This window comes from Nuphar pumila, chromosome 7, assembly GCF_984573655.1.
Source record: "Nuphar pumila chromosome 7, dmNupPumi1.hap1.1, whole genome shotgun sequence".
Lineage (NCBI taxonomy): Eukaryota > Viridiplantae > Streptophyta > Magnoliopsida > Nymphaeales > Nymphaeaceae > Nuphar > Nuphar pumila.
The window spans coordinates 126,441,776-126,465,665 of NC_143255.1; the positions used below are offsets into that span (position 1 = coordinate 126,441,776).

A 23,890-nucleotide genomic window follows, 5' to 3' on the forward strand; every position below is an offset into this window, starting at 1 on the left:
TTCCTGCTTCCTAAAATTTTAAAAGTGTCTCGCTTCCACTTCAAGAATCGCTTTCCGCTCCCACTTATTCTATTGGCAACTCTGCTCCAAATCACATGCGCTTCCAAATCACATGAGTTGCTACTGAACAGGTCCTTAATATTCTCAGTTTCTGTCCACTTCCCTTAAGGAATTTGCTGGTTGAACTGCGAATAGTATGGGGAGTATATTTATAGCTTTTGGTTTGCCTAATGCTTCCTGAGGTTGCTGGTACATTCAACTGGCTATCTAATTGCACCACATGTTCCTGTGGACACGTTCCCTAGTTTCCTTACATTGCTTATTTCAAAATTGTCTACTGTACAATTTGTTTGAAATTCTGAGCCTTCTGGATTCTTTCTATGGGTTATCCCCTAAACAAATTCTATTTCTATTTGTCAAGTTTTATTTCGCCTATAATGCATTTAATGAGACATTTATTGTCCATACGAAACAAATAGTTTTCCGTGCTACTAAAATGCTCACTTTTTTCATTGCTTGTTTCAGGCAATTTTATATAGAAAATTGGGACATGAAGCATTCGTACTCCAAATTTTGGCCTTGTGAGTTACATGTGGATATTTATGTAATTAGAATCTCTTATGTTCTTTGATTTTGATTGAGGATAATAACAGTGTAAAGAATCTTATGGAAGCAAGGTCCATAGCATTGTCAGGGCAGTTGTCATTTCTCAAATTTTTTTAATTTTAGGTTGTGCCTGTGCTTTGTACCATCTTATACTACATAACTTGTGTGCTTTGGGAATTCATGTAGAAAACTGGAAGATAGTGAAGCTGCAGAGCGATATTGTGTTGAGATTGGTAGACCGGATGCATATATGCAGTATGTTTTCTTGTTTCATGCTTTGTGAAATAATTTACGTTAAATTTTGTCTAGAATCTGTATTAAGCAACCTCCATGTAGCAGGCTGCTTGACATGTATTTGGATCCACAAAATGGAAAGGAACCCATGTTTAAGGCTGCTGTGCGTCTTCTTCATAATCATGGCGAATCCCTAGATCCCCTGCAAGTGTTAGAGGTAACCTTTGTCATTAAATTGTGTCGATTACTGTTAACCTTTTTCTCATGTCCATTTTACATTGTTCTTTTTATTTCTATTATCTCTGTCTCTCAGATCAATCTTTCTCTTTTCTTCACAAGGCATTCCTTTTCACCACTTTTAATTTATGAGTGCAATGCATTTTTGTCAAAAATAATGAGATTGTATGATAGTAAAACTTTTCAGCTAATGATTTGGGTTTTCTTCCTGTATCTTTCATAAGTGCACATATACAGTATCTGGAAGGACCAACTAGTTATTCCTGGGAGGAACCTTAGGCTAGTAGACACAAAGAAGAAGGTATCTTCTTTTACAATGTGCGGAATGCTTAAAAGATATCCTGAAATGTCGGTTATACTGACCCAGTCTCCCTGCTGCAAATTTCGCCACCCAAATAACCAACTTAAGTGCTGGTGTCGCATATCCATGACTAATGATGACTGTCAAGCTTAAAGGCATGGAGAAGGGGGGGACTTAATCTATGATGATAACCAGAAGAGCTTGCTTTTATAAATATCCCTTCCTGAATAACCAGCCTAAAGAGCTTACAAATCATATATCCATGGCTAACCCAAATTCAAATGCACAAGGGGGCACCTGCACACCTGAACTTGTGGTCTCAAATGTGCTACCATTATTATGGGACTAGGATATAATTTGTGTTGAAAGCTGTACGGTAAACTAGAGAAGAAGTGACTTCTTTCACGCTAATATATGCAGTCAAGGGTGTGAGGTACATCTAGGCATCACCTTGGATTCCAAAATGGAGAAGAGGACAGAATGAACTAATACTGAGAGGATAAAAGATCAAGAAACTTAGCTCTTTGCATCATGACTTTGATGATTATAATAATAATGATGATATTATTGTTGCATGAGTTGACTTGGGGTCTACCTGTCAGAAATATCCACCTGCAAGGGTTAGAGATGAGGTAAAGAGAGAAGAGAGAGAAGAGAGGGGTCGACGTCTATAGGGTTTCCCTCTTTTATTATTTATAAGTGTTGTACATAGTATGACATTACACAAGAAGTAAAAACAAATTACAAACATGCCACCGCCCACACATCCCAAGATGAATCCTTGGAATGTGGTGCGGGTCGGATCCATGATCCAAAACTAACAACCTCCCTCAAGTTGAGTATGGTCTTTGATCATGCTCAACTTGTCTTTGAGTGCCCAAAACTGATGAGTGGATAATCCCTTGGTAAAGATGTCAGCAACTTGCATATCTGACCGAACATATGCAGGTTCAATTTCTTTTTCTTCCACCTTTTTCCTAACAAAATGTTGATCGATCTCGATATGCTTCGTGCGACAATGAAGGATGAGATTGAAGGCAATATTAATAGCACTCTGATTATCGCAAAGAAGCATAGAGGACGAGATCGGTTCTTGTAATTCTTGCAGTAGATGTCTCACCCATGTAACATCGGTTGTTTCTGCTGCCATTGCACGATATTCTGCTTCAGTACTAGATCGCGCCACTGCCTTTTGCTTCTTGCTACTCCATGTTACAATATTATTGCCGATAAGAATGCAATACCCCGAAACTGATCTGCGCTCGTCAGGATCACCCGCCCAGTCCGCGTCTGTGTAGGTGAATAGTCGATGCCCTGACATATAAGTTGTGTCCTTGGTGTACATCAAGCCATCTCCAATCGTACCCTTTAAATACCGAAGGATCCTTTTTACTCCTTCCATATGTACATCTGTAGGAGCATGCATAAACTGTGAAGCCTGATTGACAGAGTATGCTATGTCAGGCCTAGTGAATGTTAAGTATTCTAACATCCCTACAACTCGACGATACAAAGTAGGATCATGATAAGTAGTGCCTTCTTTAGCACTTAGCTTATGATTTAGAAGGCAAGGTGTGCTAATTGGTTTACAATTCTCCATCCCTGTAGCAAGTAAAATATCAATGGTGTACTTATGTTGGCTCAATGTAATAGTCTCATGTCGACTATCAACTTCCACACCCAAAAAATATCGCAAGGGACCCAAGTCTTTCATCTTGAATTTAGCCATCAGCATAGACTTAACCCAAGATATGTGAACCTCATCACTCCCGGTAATAATGATGTCATCAACATATATAAGCATCCAAACAATAGCTGAATCACTTTTGAATATGAACAATGAATGATCTAGAACACTTTTAGTGAACCCATGATGCTGGATCTCCGTGGAAAAACTCTCAAACCAAGATCGAGAGGCTTGTTTCAAGCCATAAAGAGAGCGTCGAAGTTTACATACCCAATTGGATGAATCATGCATACTATAACCAGGTGGTTGCTCCATGTAAACTTCTTCCTTTAGTTCACCATGCAAAAAGGCATTTTTAACATCAAGTTGACTGAGTGACTATCCATGTTGTAATGCCAATGCAATGATAATCTTGATGGTGCCCAATTTTACTATTGGGCTGAACGTTTCATCGTAGTCCTGCCCATACTGCTGTGTGAAGCCTCGTGCGACCAGACGAGCTTTATAGCGCTCAACACTGCCATCCGGTTTGTGCTTGATCTTGTACACCCATTTGGACCCTACAACATTCTTATTATTTGGCCTTGGTACAATTTCCCATGTATTGCATTCATGCAATGCTTCCATTTCCTCATTCATCGCCTCTACCCAGGCACGGGAATGTACAACATCATGAAAGGAGGAAGGTTCTGTTTCTTTGGACACTCTGGTTAGAAATGTTTGAAAATCCAAAGAGAAATTGTTATAACTTACCCAGCGATCTATAGGATGTCTAATCCGAGTGGAATGTCGTAGAGGAGTCTCATCATTGACTGGATGAGCTCTACGAGAATAAACAAGACCAGAAAAACGTGAGGATGTTGTTGTAGGAGGAATGTCTTCCATATGCGGTTCCACATCGAAAGTATAGGGTTCATTGTCTGTCAATAAAGATGAATCCTCATAAGGCAACAAGTCATATAAAAGTGAGTCACTGAGCCAAGGATCATAACTGTCCTGTGTATCTGTGGAAGACGAACCCAGAGTGTCAAAATTTTCATCATCAAAAACAACATTTCTAGATACCCGAATTTTGCCTGTATGAGGATCATAACACCTGTATCCCTTATAGTCATCTGCATACCCAAGAAACTTGCACTGTACAGCTCTGTCTTGAAACTTATTTCTCAATGAATGATCAATGTGAACATAACATACACAACCAAAAGGATGTAGTTCTTCATATGATGAATGACAATTATAAAGAACAAAATATGGAGAATTATCTTTAAGGATGGTCATGGGCAACCTGTTGATAATGTAAACAACTGTATGGAAAGCCTCGGTCCAAAGAGAGAAGGGAATACCCACAGTGTGCATCATGCTCAAGGCTGTCTCAACAATATGCCTGTGTTTTCTCTCAGCTACTCCATTTTGTTGAGGGGTATGAGGGCAAGAAATGTTACGTGTAATGCTATGCTCCTTCAAATATTCACTAAAATCATGGGATATGTATTCTCCCCCCCATCACACTGGAAATATACAACATTGGTATTGAATTGGTTTTGGACTAGTGCATGAAACTGTTTGAACAACTTGAAAACTTCATGTTTGTTTTTAATGAAGTAAATCCAACTAAATCGAGTGTAAGAATCAAGAAAGAGTACATAGTATCGAGATCCAGAAAGAGAGGCAATGGGCGCAGGACCCCAAACATCTGAGCATATAATCTCAAAAGGCTTTGTTGCTCTTTTATTGATATTATGAAAAGGAAGTACATGACTTTTGCATAAATGACAACTTGGACATTTTGACTCTAAACTGACTGCGGGTATTAGACCTTTAGCAAACAACTTGTCAAGAAAAACTTGACTATAATGACCCAAACGAAGATGCCATAAGTCTGACTTATTAAGTTCAAGACTCTAGATGAAGAACTATGATCTGTGGATCGACTCAAAAATGTTGGAAAGGAAGGAGCTGAAGAAGCCACGGCTACGGAAGACGACGTCTTCAAAGGCACATGAGATTCTTTAAAGACGTACATGTTCCCGCGCCGTTCACCTTTAGCGAGCATCTTCTTGGTGTGAAGATCCTTAAGATAAACAGGAGTAAATTCAACGGAAGAATTTGTTTCATCAACTAATTTAGACACAAATAGAATATTCTTTTGAATAACAGCTGTGAGTAAGACATTTGACAAGGGCAATTGAGATTCAGGCAAAGAAAGGGAGACATTTCCAGTGTGAGAGATGAGGTGGTGAGATCCATTTCCTATGACTATAGTGCCATTTCTAGTGTAAGGAGTCAAGTGAGAAAATTTACCTGCATCAGAAGTAACATGTGCTGCTGCCCCTGAATCAATATACCATATACCATCATCATTTTGACGCAAGTTCATCTGATTGAAAGTAGTCATAAGGATATTTTGTACGTCCTGTGGAAGAACCTATTCCTGAGGAGTGCGTGCAAACGTTTGAGTTGCCCTCTGCCCTGACCTCCCTGTTTTGTTCCGGTTCTGAGGATTGTACCAACAATTTGCTTTAACATGTCCCCGCTTGTTGCATAGAAAACAAGTAGGAACACGTCCCCCTCGTGGTACACTGCCTGAGCCAAGGCCTCCTCCAGCTGGTATAGGTAGTAGTCCTCCTTTGTTTATAGTTGGTCCATTTGGACGAGGAGTAAATAAGGCTCCTGTTTGAATAGGCGTATGTGCCATCATCACAGGATGAGTATCATCTGACGCGTGTTCCTGATTTAAACTGACCTCATATTGCAAAAGCTTAGATTGAAGATCATCAAAACATGGAAGAACTGAGACAACCTGGAGTGCTGTGCAAAACATGCGATATGCAGGTCCAAGGCTACTTAATACCTGTTGTACCATGTCCTTATCTGATACAGGACTTCCAATGGCAGCTAACTGATCTGTAATAACCCTGACATCCCCCATGAACTCTGTAATAGATTTGTTTCCTTTTCGCATGGATTGAAAGTGACACTTGAGTTGCAAAGCCCGAGATTCAGAAACCTGAGAAAAGGGATGAGCTAGTCCATTCCACAACTCGGCAGCAGATTGATCATCAGAAATAGTTTATAAAACACGATCAAAAAGTGTGGAAGTTATGTAAGCAACTAATGTCTGATCCCGTTGTACCCATATGTCATAAGCAGGATTGGTGGTTCGAAGTTGACTCACCTTCCCATCTTCACCTGTTATTTCTTGCATGATATGTGTAGGTGGGGCGGGTGATCGCCCATCTAGATGCCCATAAAGACCATGACTACGAATAAAAGGCACAATCTGACGTTTCCAAAGTAAGTAGTTATCATGAGATAACTTGTGAGTCATGAGGTGAGTAAGAAAACTAGGGTTCAACTTGTAATCCATGGATTATATGAAGAATGAGAAGCCAAAACTGTTCTAACAGTGTATTGAAGAGGAGACAACAATGCTGTGTGCTGAAAATAATATCAGCACACACGTTATTCAGAGAAAGAGGAAAACAACAATGCTGCTGTGTGCTGAAAATGATACCAGCACACACGTTACACAGAGAAAAAGAAGCAACAATGCTGTTGTGTGCTGAAAATGATATCAGCACACACGTTACACAGAGAATAGTAATGTGCGAACCATAAAAAGGGAAAGAATCAGAAATATTTTGGGGGAGAAAACAAAAACTCGGTCAGAAAAAGGGAAAGAATCAGAAATATTTTAGGGAGAAAAAAAAACTCGGGATGTTAAGACGTGCGTACCAGAAATATGCGTACCAGAAATATTGAGAATGAGAAGAACCAAAAAGAAAAACTGGAATGACGTGAAAGAGGATTAAGAAAAAGGAGGAAATAAGCAAAACTGATTTAGGAAGAAGAGACAGAAATAAACCTACGTCCTTTAGCAGCACGTGTTGGTCTTTAGAGGCCTTCTAGATGATTGATTTTCGTGCCTGTGCTTTGATACCATGTCAGAAATTTCCACCTGCAAGGGTTAGAGATGAGGTAAAGAGAGAAGAGAGAGAAGAGAGGGGTCGGCGGCAATAAGGTTTCCCTCTTTTACTTATTATTTATAAGTGTTGTACATAGTATGACATTACACAAGAAGTAAAAACAAATTACAAACATGTCACCGTCCACGCATCCCAACATGAATCCTTGGAATGTGGTGCGGGTCGGATCCATGATCCAAAACTAACACTACCAATAAAATAGGGGCAACTACATGGTTTTACTTTCCCAGCTATAATCTGCAAGCTGATTTGGCTTGTCCAAATGCAGCTGGAGTCTAGTACTCGCTCAAATGATCATATGTACTTGGAACTCTTTTTGTTCTTTTATACTAATCGCCATTTTGCTGGAAATTGCCTTCTCTTGAATGTTTTAAGAGATCTTTCATATTGAACAAACCATTTAGCTTGTGCTTCTTGAATGGAGTTACTTCCTAGCATGCCAAATCTAGAGGGCAATGTTTGTAGATTGCACAACGCACTTTATGGTCTCAAACAAGCTCAATTCAAATCTTTGCACATGTACTGGTGGGGCTACATCCCTCTACCATTCACCTTCTATCAATCGACGGTCCATGAAATTTCTTTCTCACGACATAGTTTTAGAAAGGAGTTTTAGGATTGAAAGCTAAACATAAAAAAAAGGTGACCTACCTAAATCGAAAGAACTTTCTCTAACTCATTGTGAACCTAGAAAGAAATAGGCTATAGCATTTATCTAATATGGAATTGTAGGGACATCGACTCTGACAAGGCTTTGATTCACCGGGGTTGGATGCTAAGCCTTAGAGTAGAGAAAGAAGAAGAGCGGAGACTCGGGTTTATAAATCAATCAACAAGACTGACAAGTCAAAGGTGCGGCGTGAGGATTGATCTCTGGCTTAGTTCCTAGAGCTTGGGGCTTTGATAGCTTGAATAAGGAGGTGAATGAAATAAAACAAGATATGCACAATCACAATGCCAACGAAGGGCTACACAAGTGCACAAATACAATATGGTCTCTAATGGACGGATAACAATATCATAAAAGAGATATCTAAACCACATTTCAATAGAACACAATGTAAACATAATAATCTTTGAATTCCCAACAAAATATGCTTAGAAAAGCATACCTTACATGAAGTGGTGTACAAGAAAGGGAGGCAGTCCAACGACTAGTTGGATTGCCTCCCAACAATCAAGTTTGACTTGCATAAAAAAATAGAAAAATAAATAACAAGACACTACAATCCCTATTGGATGTATTTTATTACATGTATGAAATGACCAAAATACCCTTGATACATATATTGTATAAATATATGTATATTAGATAGATACAAAAAATATACACTATATTTTAACACTTCCCCTCAAACTTACGGTGAGATCACCAAAAGTTTGCTAAGAAATAAAAATCTTGGTAGAGGAAGAGCTCTGGTGAAGAAGTCTGCAATTTGAAACTCAGACTGAACATATGGTAAAATAATCGTCCCCTTCAAATATTTTTCTTGAACATAGTGGCAATCCATCTCGATGTGTTTCGTTCATTCATGAAATGTATGATTGCTGGTTATATATATGACACTTTTGTTATCACAACATAACTTCGAAGGTTCTGAAACATCAACACCCATATTTGAAAGTAAGGATCTCATCCACACGACCTTGGTTGTTATTATAGCCGTAACCCTATATTCAGCTTTCGTAGAAGATAAAGACACTTTATGTTATTTTTTGCATCCCTAATAAATGAAGGAATCACCTACAAACATTTAAAAACCTGTAGTTGACTTACGATTATTGAGATCTCCTCCCCAATCAGAATCAGTATAAGAAATAAGATTTAAAGATGATAAAGATGATAAGAATAACCCTTTAGATATAGTTTTCTTGATTTATCGAACTATTCTTAACACGACACTTATGTGAACTGATGTAGGCGCATGCTGAAACTAACTTGCAGTATGTAGCATGTGCAATGTCTGACCTAGTAATAGATAAGTACATTAGTGATCCGATAAGTTGCCTATAAGGTGTTGGATCGTCTAATAAAACTCCGTCTTCAACTCTCATTTTAACATTTATCACTTCAGGAGTGTCAACATATTTTGTGTATGTGATTCTCGAACGTGCAACAATATCAGTTGCAAACTTTATTTGAGACAAAATGTATCCTCTTGGCGAGTATGCTATTTTAATTTTAAAAAATATCTCAAAAAATCAAGGTTAGTCATATCAAAAGATTTCTTAAGCATAATCTTAATTTCTTCAATTTTCTTCTGATCATTCCCGGTAATGATCATATCATCAACATACAAGAGCAGAATGATAAGCGAGGTACCTGCAGATCTTACAAAAAAAGTAGTGTCAGTATAATAAGATTTAAATCCAAAGTTCAACACAGTTCTAGTAAATCAATGATACCATGCTTTAAGAGCTTGTTTAAGTCCATATAAAGCTTTTCGCAGACGAAAAACCATTCCATTTTCAATAGTTTGACTAGAGAGACGATTCATGTAAACTTTTCATTTAAGAAAGCATTCTTAACATCTAATTGATATATAGGCCATTTTCTAATGGATGCTACTACAACTAGAGCCTTAATTGTGGTCATGTGAGCTACTGGGGCAAATGTTTCCTCATAATCTATTTCATATTCTTTGGAATACCCATTTGAACTAATCTTGCTTTATATTTTTCTAGGGACTCGCCACTCTTTGTTTTGACTTTAAATACCCATCTACATCCTATTGTCTTCTTTTCTTTAGGAAAATGCTGGACTTCCCAAGTATGGGCTTTTTATAATGCATCTAATTCTATTTTCATAGCTTCTACCCATTCTTTTATGTCTTTGGCTTCTTTATAATTGGATGACTCATGATATGAATGAATTGCTAGAAGACATGCCCTATAGTTTGGAGCAGTTACCGAAAGCGCCATATAATATGGTGAAGCGCGCTTGCCCGAAGTGTGTTTCGAAAGCGCGAAACATGGTGCTTTTGAAACATGTGAGGAAGCGCTAAAAAAATTTAGGAAGCACGCTTCCCATTTAGGGGTATGGGAAGCTCGCTTCCTCCTATTTTTTATTTTTTTTTACTTTTTTCACTTCCTCCTCACTTTCTATGTCGCTTCCGAGACGATTCCTGGTTCGCTTCTTAGTCGTTCAACATTTTTTGCTTCTTAAAATTTTGAAAGTGCCTCGTTTCCCGTATCGCTTACTTGACTGACAACTCTGGTTTGGAGAGAAGGATTTATAAGAGACAAACCTATTTAGAGGTCTATGTATTCGTTCAAATCTTGTAACACTAGTTTCTTCAATATTTGTTGGTTGACTATACTTCTCAAAAGCACATGGATGCTCCACATTATCTCGTCTAGTGTATTATATAAGGTTATGAGTTGGTTCTCTTTCTTTACTTGGTTCATCATTTGGCCCAACATTATCACTATCGTCATTATCAATATTTTCAATATTAGACTTAGGCAATAAAAGAAATTTTAATGAGTTTTTCAATTAAAGATTTGTTTTCCAAAGTTTGAGAAGACATTCTATTTATTAAATAAACTGCAGTGAAAGTGGCTTCGACCCAAAACCTTTTTGGAACTTCTTTTGAAACGAGTAGAGTCCTAATAGTTTCAATAATATGACGATGTTTTCTTTCAAAAATGCCATTTTGTTGGGGGGTCCTAGGACAAGTTTTTTGATGAAAAATACTATGAGTCTTTATATAGGATTAAAAATCATTTGAAAGAAACTCTCCCCCCGAGTCTGAGCGAAAGATTTTAATATTTATCTTAAATTGATTTTTAACAAGATTATGAAAATTTTAAAACACGAAAAAACTTCATATTTGAGTCTAAGGAAGTAAATCCAAGTGTGTCTACTAAAATCATCTATTAATGTAACATAGTATGAATCAGAGTTACCGAAAGTGCCTAGGTAAAAGGGGAAGCGCGAAACGTCGCGCTTCCGAAGCGTGAGGGGAAGCGTCCCCCTTTTTTGGGAAGCGTGCCTCCCTTTTATGGGAAACACGCTTCCCATAAATGGGAAGCACGCTTCCCCCACGCTTCCCCCTCGCTTCCCCCTCGCTTCCCCATTTTTTCATTTTTTCGCTTCCCCCTCGCTTCCGGTTCGCTTCCTAGGTCGCTTCCGAGACGGTTCAGAATTTTCTTCTAAGTGGTCCCACGCTTCCCCGCTTCCTAAATTTTTGAAAGTGCCTCGCTTCCCGCTCCCGCTTCCCGTATCGCTTCCCGCTCCCGCTTCCTCGACTGGTAACTTTGATATGAATATCCACCTTTTGACGTAACGGGAGTGAGACCCCATACATTCAAATACTCTAATTCAAAGATTTCATTAGTCAAAGAAGTTCTAGATCTAAAAGGCATCATTTGCATTTTTTCAAGTATACAATCTTCACGTACAAATTCTTTTTCCTTACAAAATTTTTCCAAGAACGAAAAAAAAGATAGTTACGATATACTTGGACGTTATAATCTTTTATGCCAAAGATCTAAATTAATTTCTTTGATATGATTACAAAAAGAGTCTTTAGGTAGACATAAGGAATCCATATAGTAAAGATCTCTTCTTCTATAGCCTTGTCAAATCAGCTTTATTGATTAGAGATCCTGCACCCAACAAGCCTTAGATGAGAAGAATACTTTACACCCTTAATCGGATATTTGGGAAACCAAAAAGGGATTTCAATCTAGTTTTGGAATAACCCTAATATTTTGGAACATTTTTTTTTAAACCATTGTTGAGATTTCCTATACTTTAACTTTTAAAGAAGTGTCATCGGCGGTTGATACATATGAAAATATGAATTAGTATAATCCAATAATAGGGACTCATTATGAGTCCTATGAAAAGAGGTTCCCGAATCCAAAATCCAAGAGGACTTATCTGTAGGAGAAGAAAAAGGAGACGATGACACCAGATGTAGTGTAATGCTCCAAAATTTTTAACCTTATTATAGTTCAAATATTAAAATTTTGAAATCAATTTTTTTTTATAAGTATAAGTAAATCAGATCTTATAATGCGGAAACGATTTTTAAAAACGGTTAAGACTTTGGGCGCGGTTACACTAAAAATAACAATCGAATCAAAATGTACGGGATATACACATTTCAAACCACGTACAATATAAGACTGAAATATGAAGAGTTGTAATTTCATTTCAAATCAGAGTATGAAAAAATACTTCAGTCTCTACATGATCAAGTACTTAAAACGAAAAGATCATGAATACCAAGATTGCATGTTAAGAGTGGACCCTTGAAGATGCAACTCGACCAACCCTTCGCTCCAACTACTCATCACACTTTACCTGCATTACCTATTTTCCATAAAACAGGGTCAGACTCGCTAAAGTCTGGTAAAGCAACCCAAACTCAAACTTAAAGAAAACATATCAAGCATTTAAAGGTAAAGATATATTATTCATCCATCGTCAAGTGATGGACAAGGGAATAACGTCCTATGAGTCATTCATTTCAAGCATTCGAACATAAAGCATTTAAAAGCATTTCATCACTTAATATTCTATTCAACCTTAACTCACGTAATAAAGCATAATCTATATGCATTCAAGTCATCGCATATATATATATATATATATATATATATATATATATATATATATATATATATATATATATATATATATAAGACATTCAACATATGCATTCATAATTCTTATAAACAATAAGTCAAATCACATTTGACCATTCCAACGTGAAACACACGCACATACCTTATAAGTAATTTAGTTAGATATTCATGATAGACATCAATCATGATACATAGGTGTGATATATTTACTCAGACAATCATAATGCAATCATTTGCAATAAAACTATGTAGGCGTGATGTATCATTCACCTAATAAGTCAAAACTAGTCATTTGTAGGCGTGATGTGTCATTCACCTATACGCTACATAAGCGTCAGAATCATAACCTTATATCAAGATCTAAAATCAATAAGGATCTGATTATCATATCTGAGTTCAATATATAATCATATTGTAATAGAAAAGCCAAATTTATAGATTCATAACTGGCTATCTCAATCAACTCAGAAGATCATCACAATTCATCGTAACATTTCATTTATTCAAAATAAAGATTTACAAAATCCACGCCGGATCACCTGGTCTGTGAAATGTACACCCTCACAAGGAGTTACCGCTCTAGACGGATGGTCTGCCTGGTCTTGGACAATGCAATTCCTCATAGAAATATACCGTCTTCGCAGGCTACCCGCTCTTGGACAATGCACTTCCTCACAGAGACTTATCGCTCTAGCCGGATTACCTGATCTTGTCATGCACCCCCGCACAAATAATCCTTTGGGAACAGTTCCTCAACGGGTACCATATCCAGTGAAAACTATTGTGATACATGCATCAATACAATTGACCACTCTCAGGGTCGATAGCCATCAACACGGGCATAAGCATGTATACAATTAAAGCATCACAACATACATCACTTCATATGACATTAAAATTATAAAATCACACATTTAACCAATAAGGCTTTATAAACCAAAGTTCACTATTGAACTTAAACAATTATCGCATGTATTCATAATTTCATTTCATGTGGCATTTAAATCATATCATAGATAAGAACATTATCCTACGCATCATATCATCGCCACAAAGAACATTGCACTCCGTAAATTGAACCTCGAAGCTTACGTAAACAAACCATGAGTTCTATGCATGCATACATGAACTTGCATATTTCATAATCCGAAGCAACTAAACCTCAACATATATAACTCCTACGTAGTTCGAGATTTGCACACACGATAAGAGTCACATGCATTTTTCACCACATGAATCGATATATCACCTTAGATATAATTGTGTAAGGGTTGGTCAAAATCTCATTGACCATCCTACTGTACATCATACACATATATTTCTTAAGCAAACAAGACGTACAAGTTCAAAACAATTTATAACATTCGCATGCTTTCTTCTATACAAGAATAAATGAGTCCATCATATGACACGACAATATATATAACATTCACAGTATGCATCGAACACGACTTATACATGTCCATAGTAGTTATATGTGCACCATGCATCAAATTCATACAAACACACAAAACAACATAGTATGCGCAAACCAAAGTATGATGACACACATTGCGTACATATTATACATTCATAAGTGCAGAGACATTCAAACACACATAGGTGTACCTGCAGCAAACACACTCCATATTTCGCTAACTACAATCATGACAAGCATGATCTCCGAACTACAATCACAAGAGTCCTAGATATCCACATCTAAGTGAAGTGTATGAGCATAACTTGTATTTGCAATTCATTTAGATATTCAGTGCAACATCATGTTTACACAATTAATGCCTAAACATGCTCTCTATAAGTTCAGTTAATTTATCTTACCTTAATAATGTGAAGAATAATGAATCGAAACTCAAAAGACCGAGGAATTTTGAAGTCCGCAAAGACCGCTACCCAAGTAATACAACGAACCCTTCGTGTGAGATCACAAATGCCAAAAACTCAAAAAATACCAATTATAACAAGATTAGCCAAAAACAACAAATTACCCTATAAATCATTACCAAGCGCCAAATAACATACAAATATACTCCAATAATTTACAAACTCCATAAAAAATATATTTAAATATAATATATATATATATATATATATAAATATAGTGATTTATAGCCCAAAATAGCTCTATAAATGCAAATTATACATTGATTGACTTGAATGAACAAATGAATATGTAATAAATAAATAAAATTCAAAAGCTAGAAACACATTTCTAATTTGAAGATAAAAAAAATGAGTTCTTTATTTATTAATAATCCTTAAAAATTACGGGTTTTACATGTAGAGGGAGTAACTTTTAGTATTTGTAAAACGGCCTCCGCTATTTGGGCAATTGTCAAATCAAGTTGTGTGATATCACGTATTCTCATACTTAGTCGTTTTGAGATTTTTCGAAAATTTGGCTAAGTATGGGAGAGAAATCGTTTGAACCTCGATATTAGTTTGATACTTTTGAGTCTGGGCATGGCCCAAGTCTCATCAACTAGGTCTAAACGAGCCACTTAAAATGTAAGAAAAAGTTTTATTTTCAACCTTAAAATTCAAGCGAAATTCGAGTGAGATTCAGGTTATTTTTGGGCGAAATTCAAGTTATTTTCAAGTGAAATTCAGGTTATTTTCGGGCAAAATTCAGAATTTATAATCATGTGATATATTGTTGGATGCGTCTCGGAATACTGAGGGCAATGATATGTTACTTTTCAGAATTCGAGTTTCGGTTGGCCCGAAAATCACATTTTTTCGAAAAAGGAGCAGTTTGTTGATCAGAATCTGGATTTGGATCGGACTGGATCCAAAGGATTTAATCCAAATTAATATGGATATGGACTCTATCCAAGACCCATATTAATCTTGATTTGGTCCAGTCCAAAACCCAATTGGATTTTTGGAGATGGATTTGGATCTTGGATCCAGATCCAGATCCATGTCCAACAATTTTCTAGATTTAAATGCATTAAACAACTTTAAATTGGAGTTAATTAAGGTTAAGAAGTCTCTCAAGTTGATTTGGCAACTTTTGGATAATTAATAAATAATTAATTAATTAGTTATTTTTTATTAATTCCGAAATTTAATTTTTATGGTTGTCTAGGACTTCTAAATAGAGTACTTAAACATACCCAAGAAGGCTAAAGAAGGTTTGAGAAGAGACTTTAAAAAAATTGTAAACTTTGAAAAGGCAACTTAAAAGGAATTTTTAAAATTTTGGAAAGGGTGAGAGAGAGTCCTCAAAAGAGGAAACTCCCCATCTAGAAAGCCCTGGAGAAGGGGGGGCGTCACCCCCCCTCTTGGTTTATTTAAGATAAAAAAAGAGGGAAAGAAAAAAAAGAGAGAAGAAAAGAGAGAGGGAGAGAGGAGTGGAAAAGAGAGTTAGAGGAGGAAGGAGGTTCTTTCTTCGATCGTTCGACGTTTTTCACCATCATTCTTGTTCTCTTTTCCATTCACCGTCAAGGTACGGGTTTCTCTTTTGTTTTCGAATGAGAAAATGAGCATGGATTCGTATTCCATGCAATATTTTAGTGAAACCAATGAGAAAAGAGTAAATATTAATATTCATCCTAAGATCCATAGTTGAAGCTAACGTTTTTCCCTTTTTCGAAATCTATTTCAAAAATAAAACTGCATATGAGTGTATTCATATATGCGTTTTTACATATATATGTATAAATATACATATCTAATTACTTTAATGTGCTATTGATCCATGTAGCTGGACTGATCTACCATGTGTTAAACGTGAGCAGATCTGGTCCAGATCTTGTGTTCGTAGTTTTGAAAAGAAACAGAAATCAATTCAATTTGTTTCGTTAAAAAAAATTTGTTTACGTTGATGGTCATGTAAAACAGAAAAATCTGTTTTGATTTTGATTCACTATAGCATGTATTGAGGCATGCGTATGACTGCTTACTTTCTTTATTGAGTTTTGTGAAATTGTGAATCAGCATATGTTTGACGATTAAAAAAAATGTCTATTACATGTATAATGCAGTCTTGCTTGCGTGCACGTTAATGCCTGATTGAAATCTATACGTATAAGTGTACATTTTTTTTCTAAAAATCTGGTTTTCAAAAAGCCCCAGCCCCCCTACTGCTGGCTAGGCAATTGACCCTAGCAGGCCTTGTCAGCTAGGTTGGCTGGGCTGTGTGTTTAAAAAAAAACAAGTCTAGTGGGTCGGGTGTCAGGCCAGCCGAACCTGGCCTAACCTGCCAGGTCCCTTCCTGGTTTCGGCTGGGGTCTGGCCGTACTCAACTGGACGGTACATGTGACACCCCAAACGATTTCAAACAAAAAATACCAGAATTTTTTTTATAAGGTTGAATCTATTCTTTTTTTTTCTTTGTTTTTTTTTAAATGTAATAGTGCAACGGTCTCATCAACGAACTCGTTTCAACCGTATCAAGTACTAGACGGCCCACCTGAGCACAAGCACGAGCGTGTCTTGGCCTTTTAGTACCAGATCCAGTATGGAACCATCCATTAACGAATCCGATTGAACCATTACATAAAAGAATTTATTAATGTATCAAGCTTTTCATCATTGACTTTTGCCTTAATCGAATCAAGCTCTAGGGAGTCAGCCTGGGCATGCACCGACATTTAATAGCTTCGTAGGACAAGGTTCGAAGTTAAGCATCCAACTCATAAAATCCTTATGTTATTATTAGGTGAGTACACACAACGAAAAATATTGATTTTTGAAATCAGTTTTATAAACTGGTTTCTTGGTTAAAATATTTGGACACATTACATTAAGAGACTACTACCATCACATAGCTGAATAGACATTGACTATGCAGAAAGTAACTGAAATTCAGAATTAATTAATAATCAAATGTCCAATTAAATAGTCCTTTAACAATTCAAAAAGTATTAAAAATTCAAATATAATAAGAAGCCCTTGGGATCATCGAAAACACCAATGTGCACAACCGTGACAACCCCCTCCAGCTTCTTGCACTTACTCTAGCCATTACATGTCTCCTGAAAAACATTTTATTTTGAAAGAATGAGACTTTAAAAAGTCCTAGTAAAACTCACACACCTAATGTAATGTAAACACATAAAGCTTCATAATATATGTATTTCAGAATTTTGCATCAACTATCAATAAGGCAAATATGTAATAACAATCTTAAATATGCTAACATCGAACTCCACATGATAACAAGGCATATATCAATGAGCATGAATTCACCAATTTTCAGGAACAAGAATAATTTGTAATAATATAAAATAAAGTAAAGCAAAGTGCAGTAAAGTGCCGTGGTTTTTATTGAGAGAAATAGAGAGAGGAACAAAGATTTGCATATGGTTTTTATTGATTTGGAGAAGGCTTATGATAGAGTACCTAGGGACGTTCTCTGGTGGACAATGATGAAGAAAGGTGTTTCTCTCAAGTACATTAGTATAATTAAAGATATGTATGAAGGAGTAGTAACCAATGTCCGCACTTGTGGAGGGGTGACAACCAATTTTCCTATAACGGTTGGGTTACATCAAGGATCTGCTTTAAGCCCTTTCCTATTTGCTATAGTGATGGATGAGCTTACGAGATCAATTCAAGAAAATGTGCCGTGGTGTATGCTGTTTGCTGATGATATTGTTTTGATTGATGAGTCTAGAGCTGGGATTAATGCTAAGTTAGAATTATGGAGACAGACATTGGAAGCAAGAGGTTTTAAGTTGAGTAAGAGTAAGACAAAATACATGGAATGTCGATTTAGTAAGCAACGAAATAGAGATGGGAGTGTAGTGAAGCTTGGTGAGCAAGAAATACCGGTGGATGATTCTTTCAAATATTTGGGATCTATCATTCAAAAGTATGGAGAAATTGATGGAGATGTAAATCATAGGATAAAGGTTGGGTGGATGAAATGGAAGAGTGCAACTGGAGTGTTGTGCGATCGTAGAATGCCATTGCGGTTGAAGGGAAAGTTTTATAGGACGGCTATTAGGCCCGCTTTACTATATGGTACGGAATGTTGGGCTGCCAAGAGACATCATATTCAAAAAATGAGTGTAGCTGAGATGCGTATGCTGAGATGGATGTGTGGAAATACAATAAAAGATAAGATTCGGAACGAGGAGATACGTAAGAAGGTAGGCGTTGCACCCATTGAAAATAAGATGAGAGAGAATCGTTTACGGTGGTTTGGACATATTCGACGAAGGCCTAATGATGCTCCAGTTAGAAGGATGGAGAAATGGGAAAATATATTAGTTAAAAGAGGTCGGGGTAGGCCTAGGAAGACATGGATGGAGGTGATAGGAAAGGATATGAATGCTTTGAACCTCACCGAGGACATGGCATTGGATAGAAATGAATGGAGGAGAAGGATTCATGTGGAAGACCCAGAATGATTTTCTTTGTTGGTTCATATCGCCGACCCCAATTGTTTTGGGATGAAGGCGTAGTTGTTGTTGTTGTAAAGTGCAGTAAAGTAATGTGATCTAATAATTTATGTTTCATCTTGATTTTCTCAGTCTACTTGGGTATGACGTAGACCAACCCGAAACAGGCTGACTAGTTTGGGTGTTTATTATGCTATGTATTTTATTATGCTCGAGTAGCCCTCTCAATCGTATCTCTCAAGGACGGATCTAAAAAACCGTGAGAGAAAACAACCGCTCCGAGAGAACTCTATTGGGGGTGTGACATCAGCGTCACAACAATGATCATGATCACTTACTTCTGCTCTCATACATTCAAATCATTGCATCATTTTTATATGTATTTATAATTCTTATAAACAGTAAGTCAAATCATATTTGGTCATTTAAGCGTGAAACACATACACATGCAACAACAACAACAACAACTACGCCTTCATCCAAAAAACACACACATACACATACTTTCTAATTAAATCGGTTAGATATTCATGATACACATTAATTATGATACATATGTGTGATATATTTGAATCAGACAATCATAATGCAATCATTTGCAATAAAACTATTTTGGCGTGATGCTTCATTTACCTAATAGTCAACCTAGTCATTTGTAGGCATGATGTGTCATTCACCTATACGCTAACATAAGCGTCACAATCATAACCTCATATCAAGATTTAAAATCAATAAGGATTTGATTATCACATCTGAGTTCAACATATAATCATGCTATAACAGAAAAGTCAAATTTATAGATTCATAACTAGCTATCTCAATCAGCTCAGAATATCATCACTATTTATCACAACATTTCATTTATTCACAATAAAGATGTACAAGATCCACGTCGGATCACCTGGTTTGGAAAATATACGACCTCACAAGGAGTTACTACCTTAGACGGATGGCCTGTCTGGTCTTGGACAATGCACTTCTTCACAGGAATATACCGTCTTCGCGGGCTACCCACTCTTGGACAATGCACTTCCTCATAAGGACTTACCGCTCTAGCGGTATTACCTGATTTTGTCATAGACACCCACACAGAGAATTCTTTAAGAACAGTTCCTCAACGGGTACCATATTCAGTGAAAACTATTGCCGTACATGCGTCAATACAATTGACCACGCTCAGGGTCTATAGCCACCAACATGGGCACAAACATGTATACAGCCAATAAGCATTACATCATACATCACTTCATATGGTTTTGAAATTATAAAATCATACATTTAACCAAATAAGGTTCCATAAACAATAGTTCACTATTGAACTTAAACATTTATTGCATGCATTCATAATTTTACATCACGTGACATTTAAATCATATCATACAAAAGAATATTATCCTACACATCAATCATCGCCACAAAGAACATTATATTTTCGTAAATTGAACCTCGAAGCATACATAAACAAAACATGAGTTCTATGCATGCATACGTGAATATGCACATCTCATAATACGAAGCAACTAAACCTCAACATACGTAACTTTTACGTTGTTCGAGTTATGCACACAAGATAGAACTCATATATACATTTTTCACCACATGAATTGATATATTACCTTAGATATAATTGCGTAAGAAAGGTAAGTCAAAATCTCATTGACTAACATCTGACACAACAATAGTAGTTATATGTGCATCATGTATCAAATTCGTACAAACATACAAAACAACAAAGTATGCGTAAACCAAAGTACGATGACACACATTGCATACATATTACACATTACTTAAATTCAGTTCATGCTATTCAAACTATAAGCAATTCATATATCAATAGAATATGCTTTCAGAGTCAATCAGAATAATATATTTGCAGAATAATGCAAATATATTGTTGCTAATTAAAAAATGTTTATCATAAATGTCATAATTTGATTTCCTCACATGTCTAACTCATTAATCTTGATGTAATATGACATAAAATCACTATTAATATGCAATACATGTCAGAAATATATCAAAATTATAAGTTTCTAATACGTTGCTAATTAAAAACAAGTATAAGTTGTTGAAACAAGTTTGGATCTCTGGTAACCAGGTTTTATAAGATCTACCAAGAATAGCAGAACATTGATAAAATCATGGTATTTTTTCCGTGGTTACATGTACCTGTCAAGAATATAACCCAACAAACCATTCGCAAAACAAATAAATACACAAATAATTAAAAATCTTTTATGAAACCTTGTTCGGACAGAGTTTCGGTCTAAAATCTGTAATCTGCAAGATTTTATTCAGATTAAGGTATTTCTTGATTTTTTTAGAATGTTTTTGACAAAACCCTTTTTACATTGTCTGATATTAGGTATTAAGATTCACCCAAAAGTTTTATAAAATATTTGAAGTAGTTTTTCATAGGCATTTACAATGTTTATCAAAAATGGGTCGAAAACATCTTGTAAACAGAGCTAAAAATTGGGGCTCTGTTAAAACAAGCATATCTGCATCAATACAAAACAAAAAACAAACAAAACAAGATTCTAAATTCAAGATCAAGATGTGTAAATGATTGTAGTGATTTTATTTAGATTTTTTGGACCGGTATTCATAGAGTTATCAATTTGTTTCCAAAACTGGTCGGAAAAAATTTATCAAGCATCATAGCTTTAGGTTTCTCAAAAAACGATTTTGTAAAAACCCTTTTTAAGATTATAAAACTTTTAGAATCTGATTATTTTTTATTTGATCTAACTTAATACAGGTTAATACATGAATAACACCATAGAGAATTATAATATGATTAGATCTAATATGAAATAATAACAAAGCCCTAATTTTGCATGTTTCTCAAAATTATTTTTGGGAAAAACACAATATTTGTATTTCCAATTCAAGAAACAATTCCTTTCACCAAAAAACATGTAGAACAGATCAAGAACATATTAAAAGTTGTTGGAAATCAAAATACTTTAATCATACATGCTTCAAGGGTGTAAAAACATCGGCTATGTAAATCTTACCTGCCTACGATCGTTTTTCACGGTTAGAACGAAGAAACGGACGATCTGATTCATATTCCATCACCACTCAATGACTAAGTGAAAGTCTAATGACTTCACAAGGGTTCTCAAAAGCTCCTACACGTTTTGGAGGAGAGAGAAAATCCAAAACAAAAAGGAAAAAAGAAGAGAGAAAGAAATAGAGATAACTAACCTTGTTAATCCTCCTTATGAGGGCCTTTATTTATAGATGGGCTTAGACAAGAGTCCCATTTCTAATATAAGAAGTTAATATTTATTAATTTCTTTTGTTAATAAAATTAAAAAATAAATTATGGGACCCAATTATTTAAATTTTGAAATTACTTGAGCTATAAAAGAAAAGTAGTGACTTTTTACTTTGGTTTGGGCTCTAGTGACATGATAACCTTCCGGGAGGCCTACAGAGCCAAAAACTCATCAAAATTGGACGTTTAAATAATTGATTTGATAGCTCTCGAAACGTAGATCGTCATAGTGGTCTTAGATTTAATTATACGTATACAGATTGACAAGATAATTCAGTTGATATTGAAAAACTTAGCATGCTTACATGAAAGAAACTCATATTCAAACATGCACCCATTCTTACATGCTTATGTTTATTTTTTTTATGGAAACATGCATGCATACAAGATTATTTAACACAAGTTTACATGCATCTCACCGTCCATAACATGGACCATCCATGGAAAAATGAAAATATCATAATGCAGGCACATAACAACTATTTTTATCATGAAATAAATTCTGTTTTAGCATAAAAAGAAGCATACACAAAAATTTATTTTTGAAAAGGTGAATAAAATAAGAAAAACGTATACATGGAAGAGGATCCATAAATCCTCTTCCATATATTTTAGAGTAAACATATAGATCTACTTTTTTCTCATGGTTTTTCATCAAAATCTTGCATGGAAAACCCATCTACATTCAATTTCTCACTTGATTCAAAAGAGTAAACCCGTACTTTACGCAAAGATTGAAAGAAAATATAGATTTGATGGTGAAAACGTTGGATGGATGGAGATCAATGTATCTCCCTTTTCTAATTCCTCCTTCCTCTCTTTTCCTCTCCTTCTCTCCTTTCTTTTCCCCTTTCTCCTTTTTTTATTTCCTTCTTTTTTTGAGTTTAAATAGACCAAGTGGGGGTGACCCCCCCCCCCCCCCCCCTTCTCCGGCCCCTCCTAGATGGGATGGAGGAGAGTTTCCTCTTTTGAGGAATCTCCCTCCGACCCTTTCCAAATTTTTCAAAATTCCTTTTATGTTGACTTTTCAAAGTTTCTCATTTTTAAAAGTCTTTTCTCAAAACTTTTCAAGTCTTTTTAGGCATGTGTAAGGACTCTATTTAGAAGTTCTAATCAACCATAAAAATTAAATTTCAGAATAAATAAAAATTAATTATTTAATTAAATATTAAATATGAAATATTTAATAATCATCCAAAAGTTGCCAAATCAACTTGGGAGACTTGTTAACCTTAATTAACTCCAATTTAAAGGTTTCTAATGAATTTAAAGTTCAAAATTTGTTGGGCATGGATTTGGATCTGGGTTCGGATCTAAGATTCAAACCCATCTCCAAAAATCCAAATGAATTTTGGATCGGACCTAATCCAGATTAATATGGGTCTTGGATAGAGTCAAGATTCATATTAATTTGGATAAAATCCATCGGATCCAAATCCGAATCGACAAACTGCTCTTTTTTTTTTTGGAAAAACGCGATTTTTGGGCCAACCGGAACTCGAATTTGGAAAAGTAACATATCATTGCGCTCGGCATTTCGAGACACATCCAACGATATATCACATGATTATAAATTTTGCCTGAAAATAACCTGAATCTCGC

General features: G+C 35.8%; 1 protein-coding gene across 1 annotated transcript in view; it reads left to right on the forward strand.

The window, feature by feature from the left end:
* The window catches only part of LOC149833412 (Vacuolar sorting protein 39), an 84,326-nt gene that overhangs the window by 47,750 nt on the left and 12,686 nt on the right, over nucleotides 1–23,890 (forward strand). Inside the window, exons 9-11 of the mRNA XM_090015100.1 lie at nucleotides 526–581; nucleotides 793–861; nucleotides 946–1,057. Of these exons, the coding sequence (XP_089871226.1) occupies nucleotides 526–581; nucleotides 793–861; nucleotides 946–1,057 (237 nt within the window). The remainder of the gene's footprint in view (nucleotides 1–525; nucleotides 582–792; nucleotides 862–945; nucleotides 1,058–23,890) is intronic.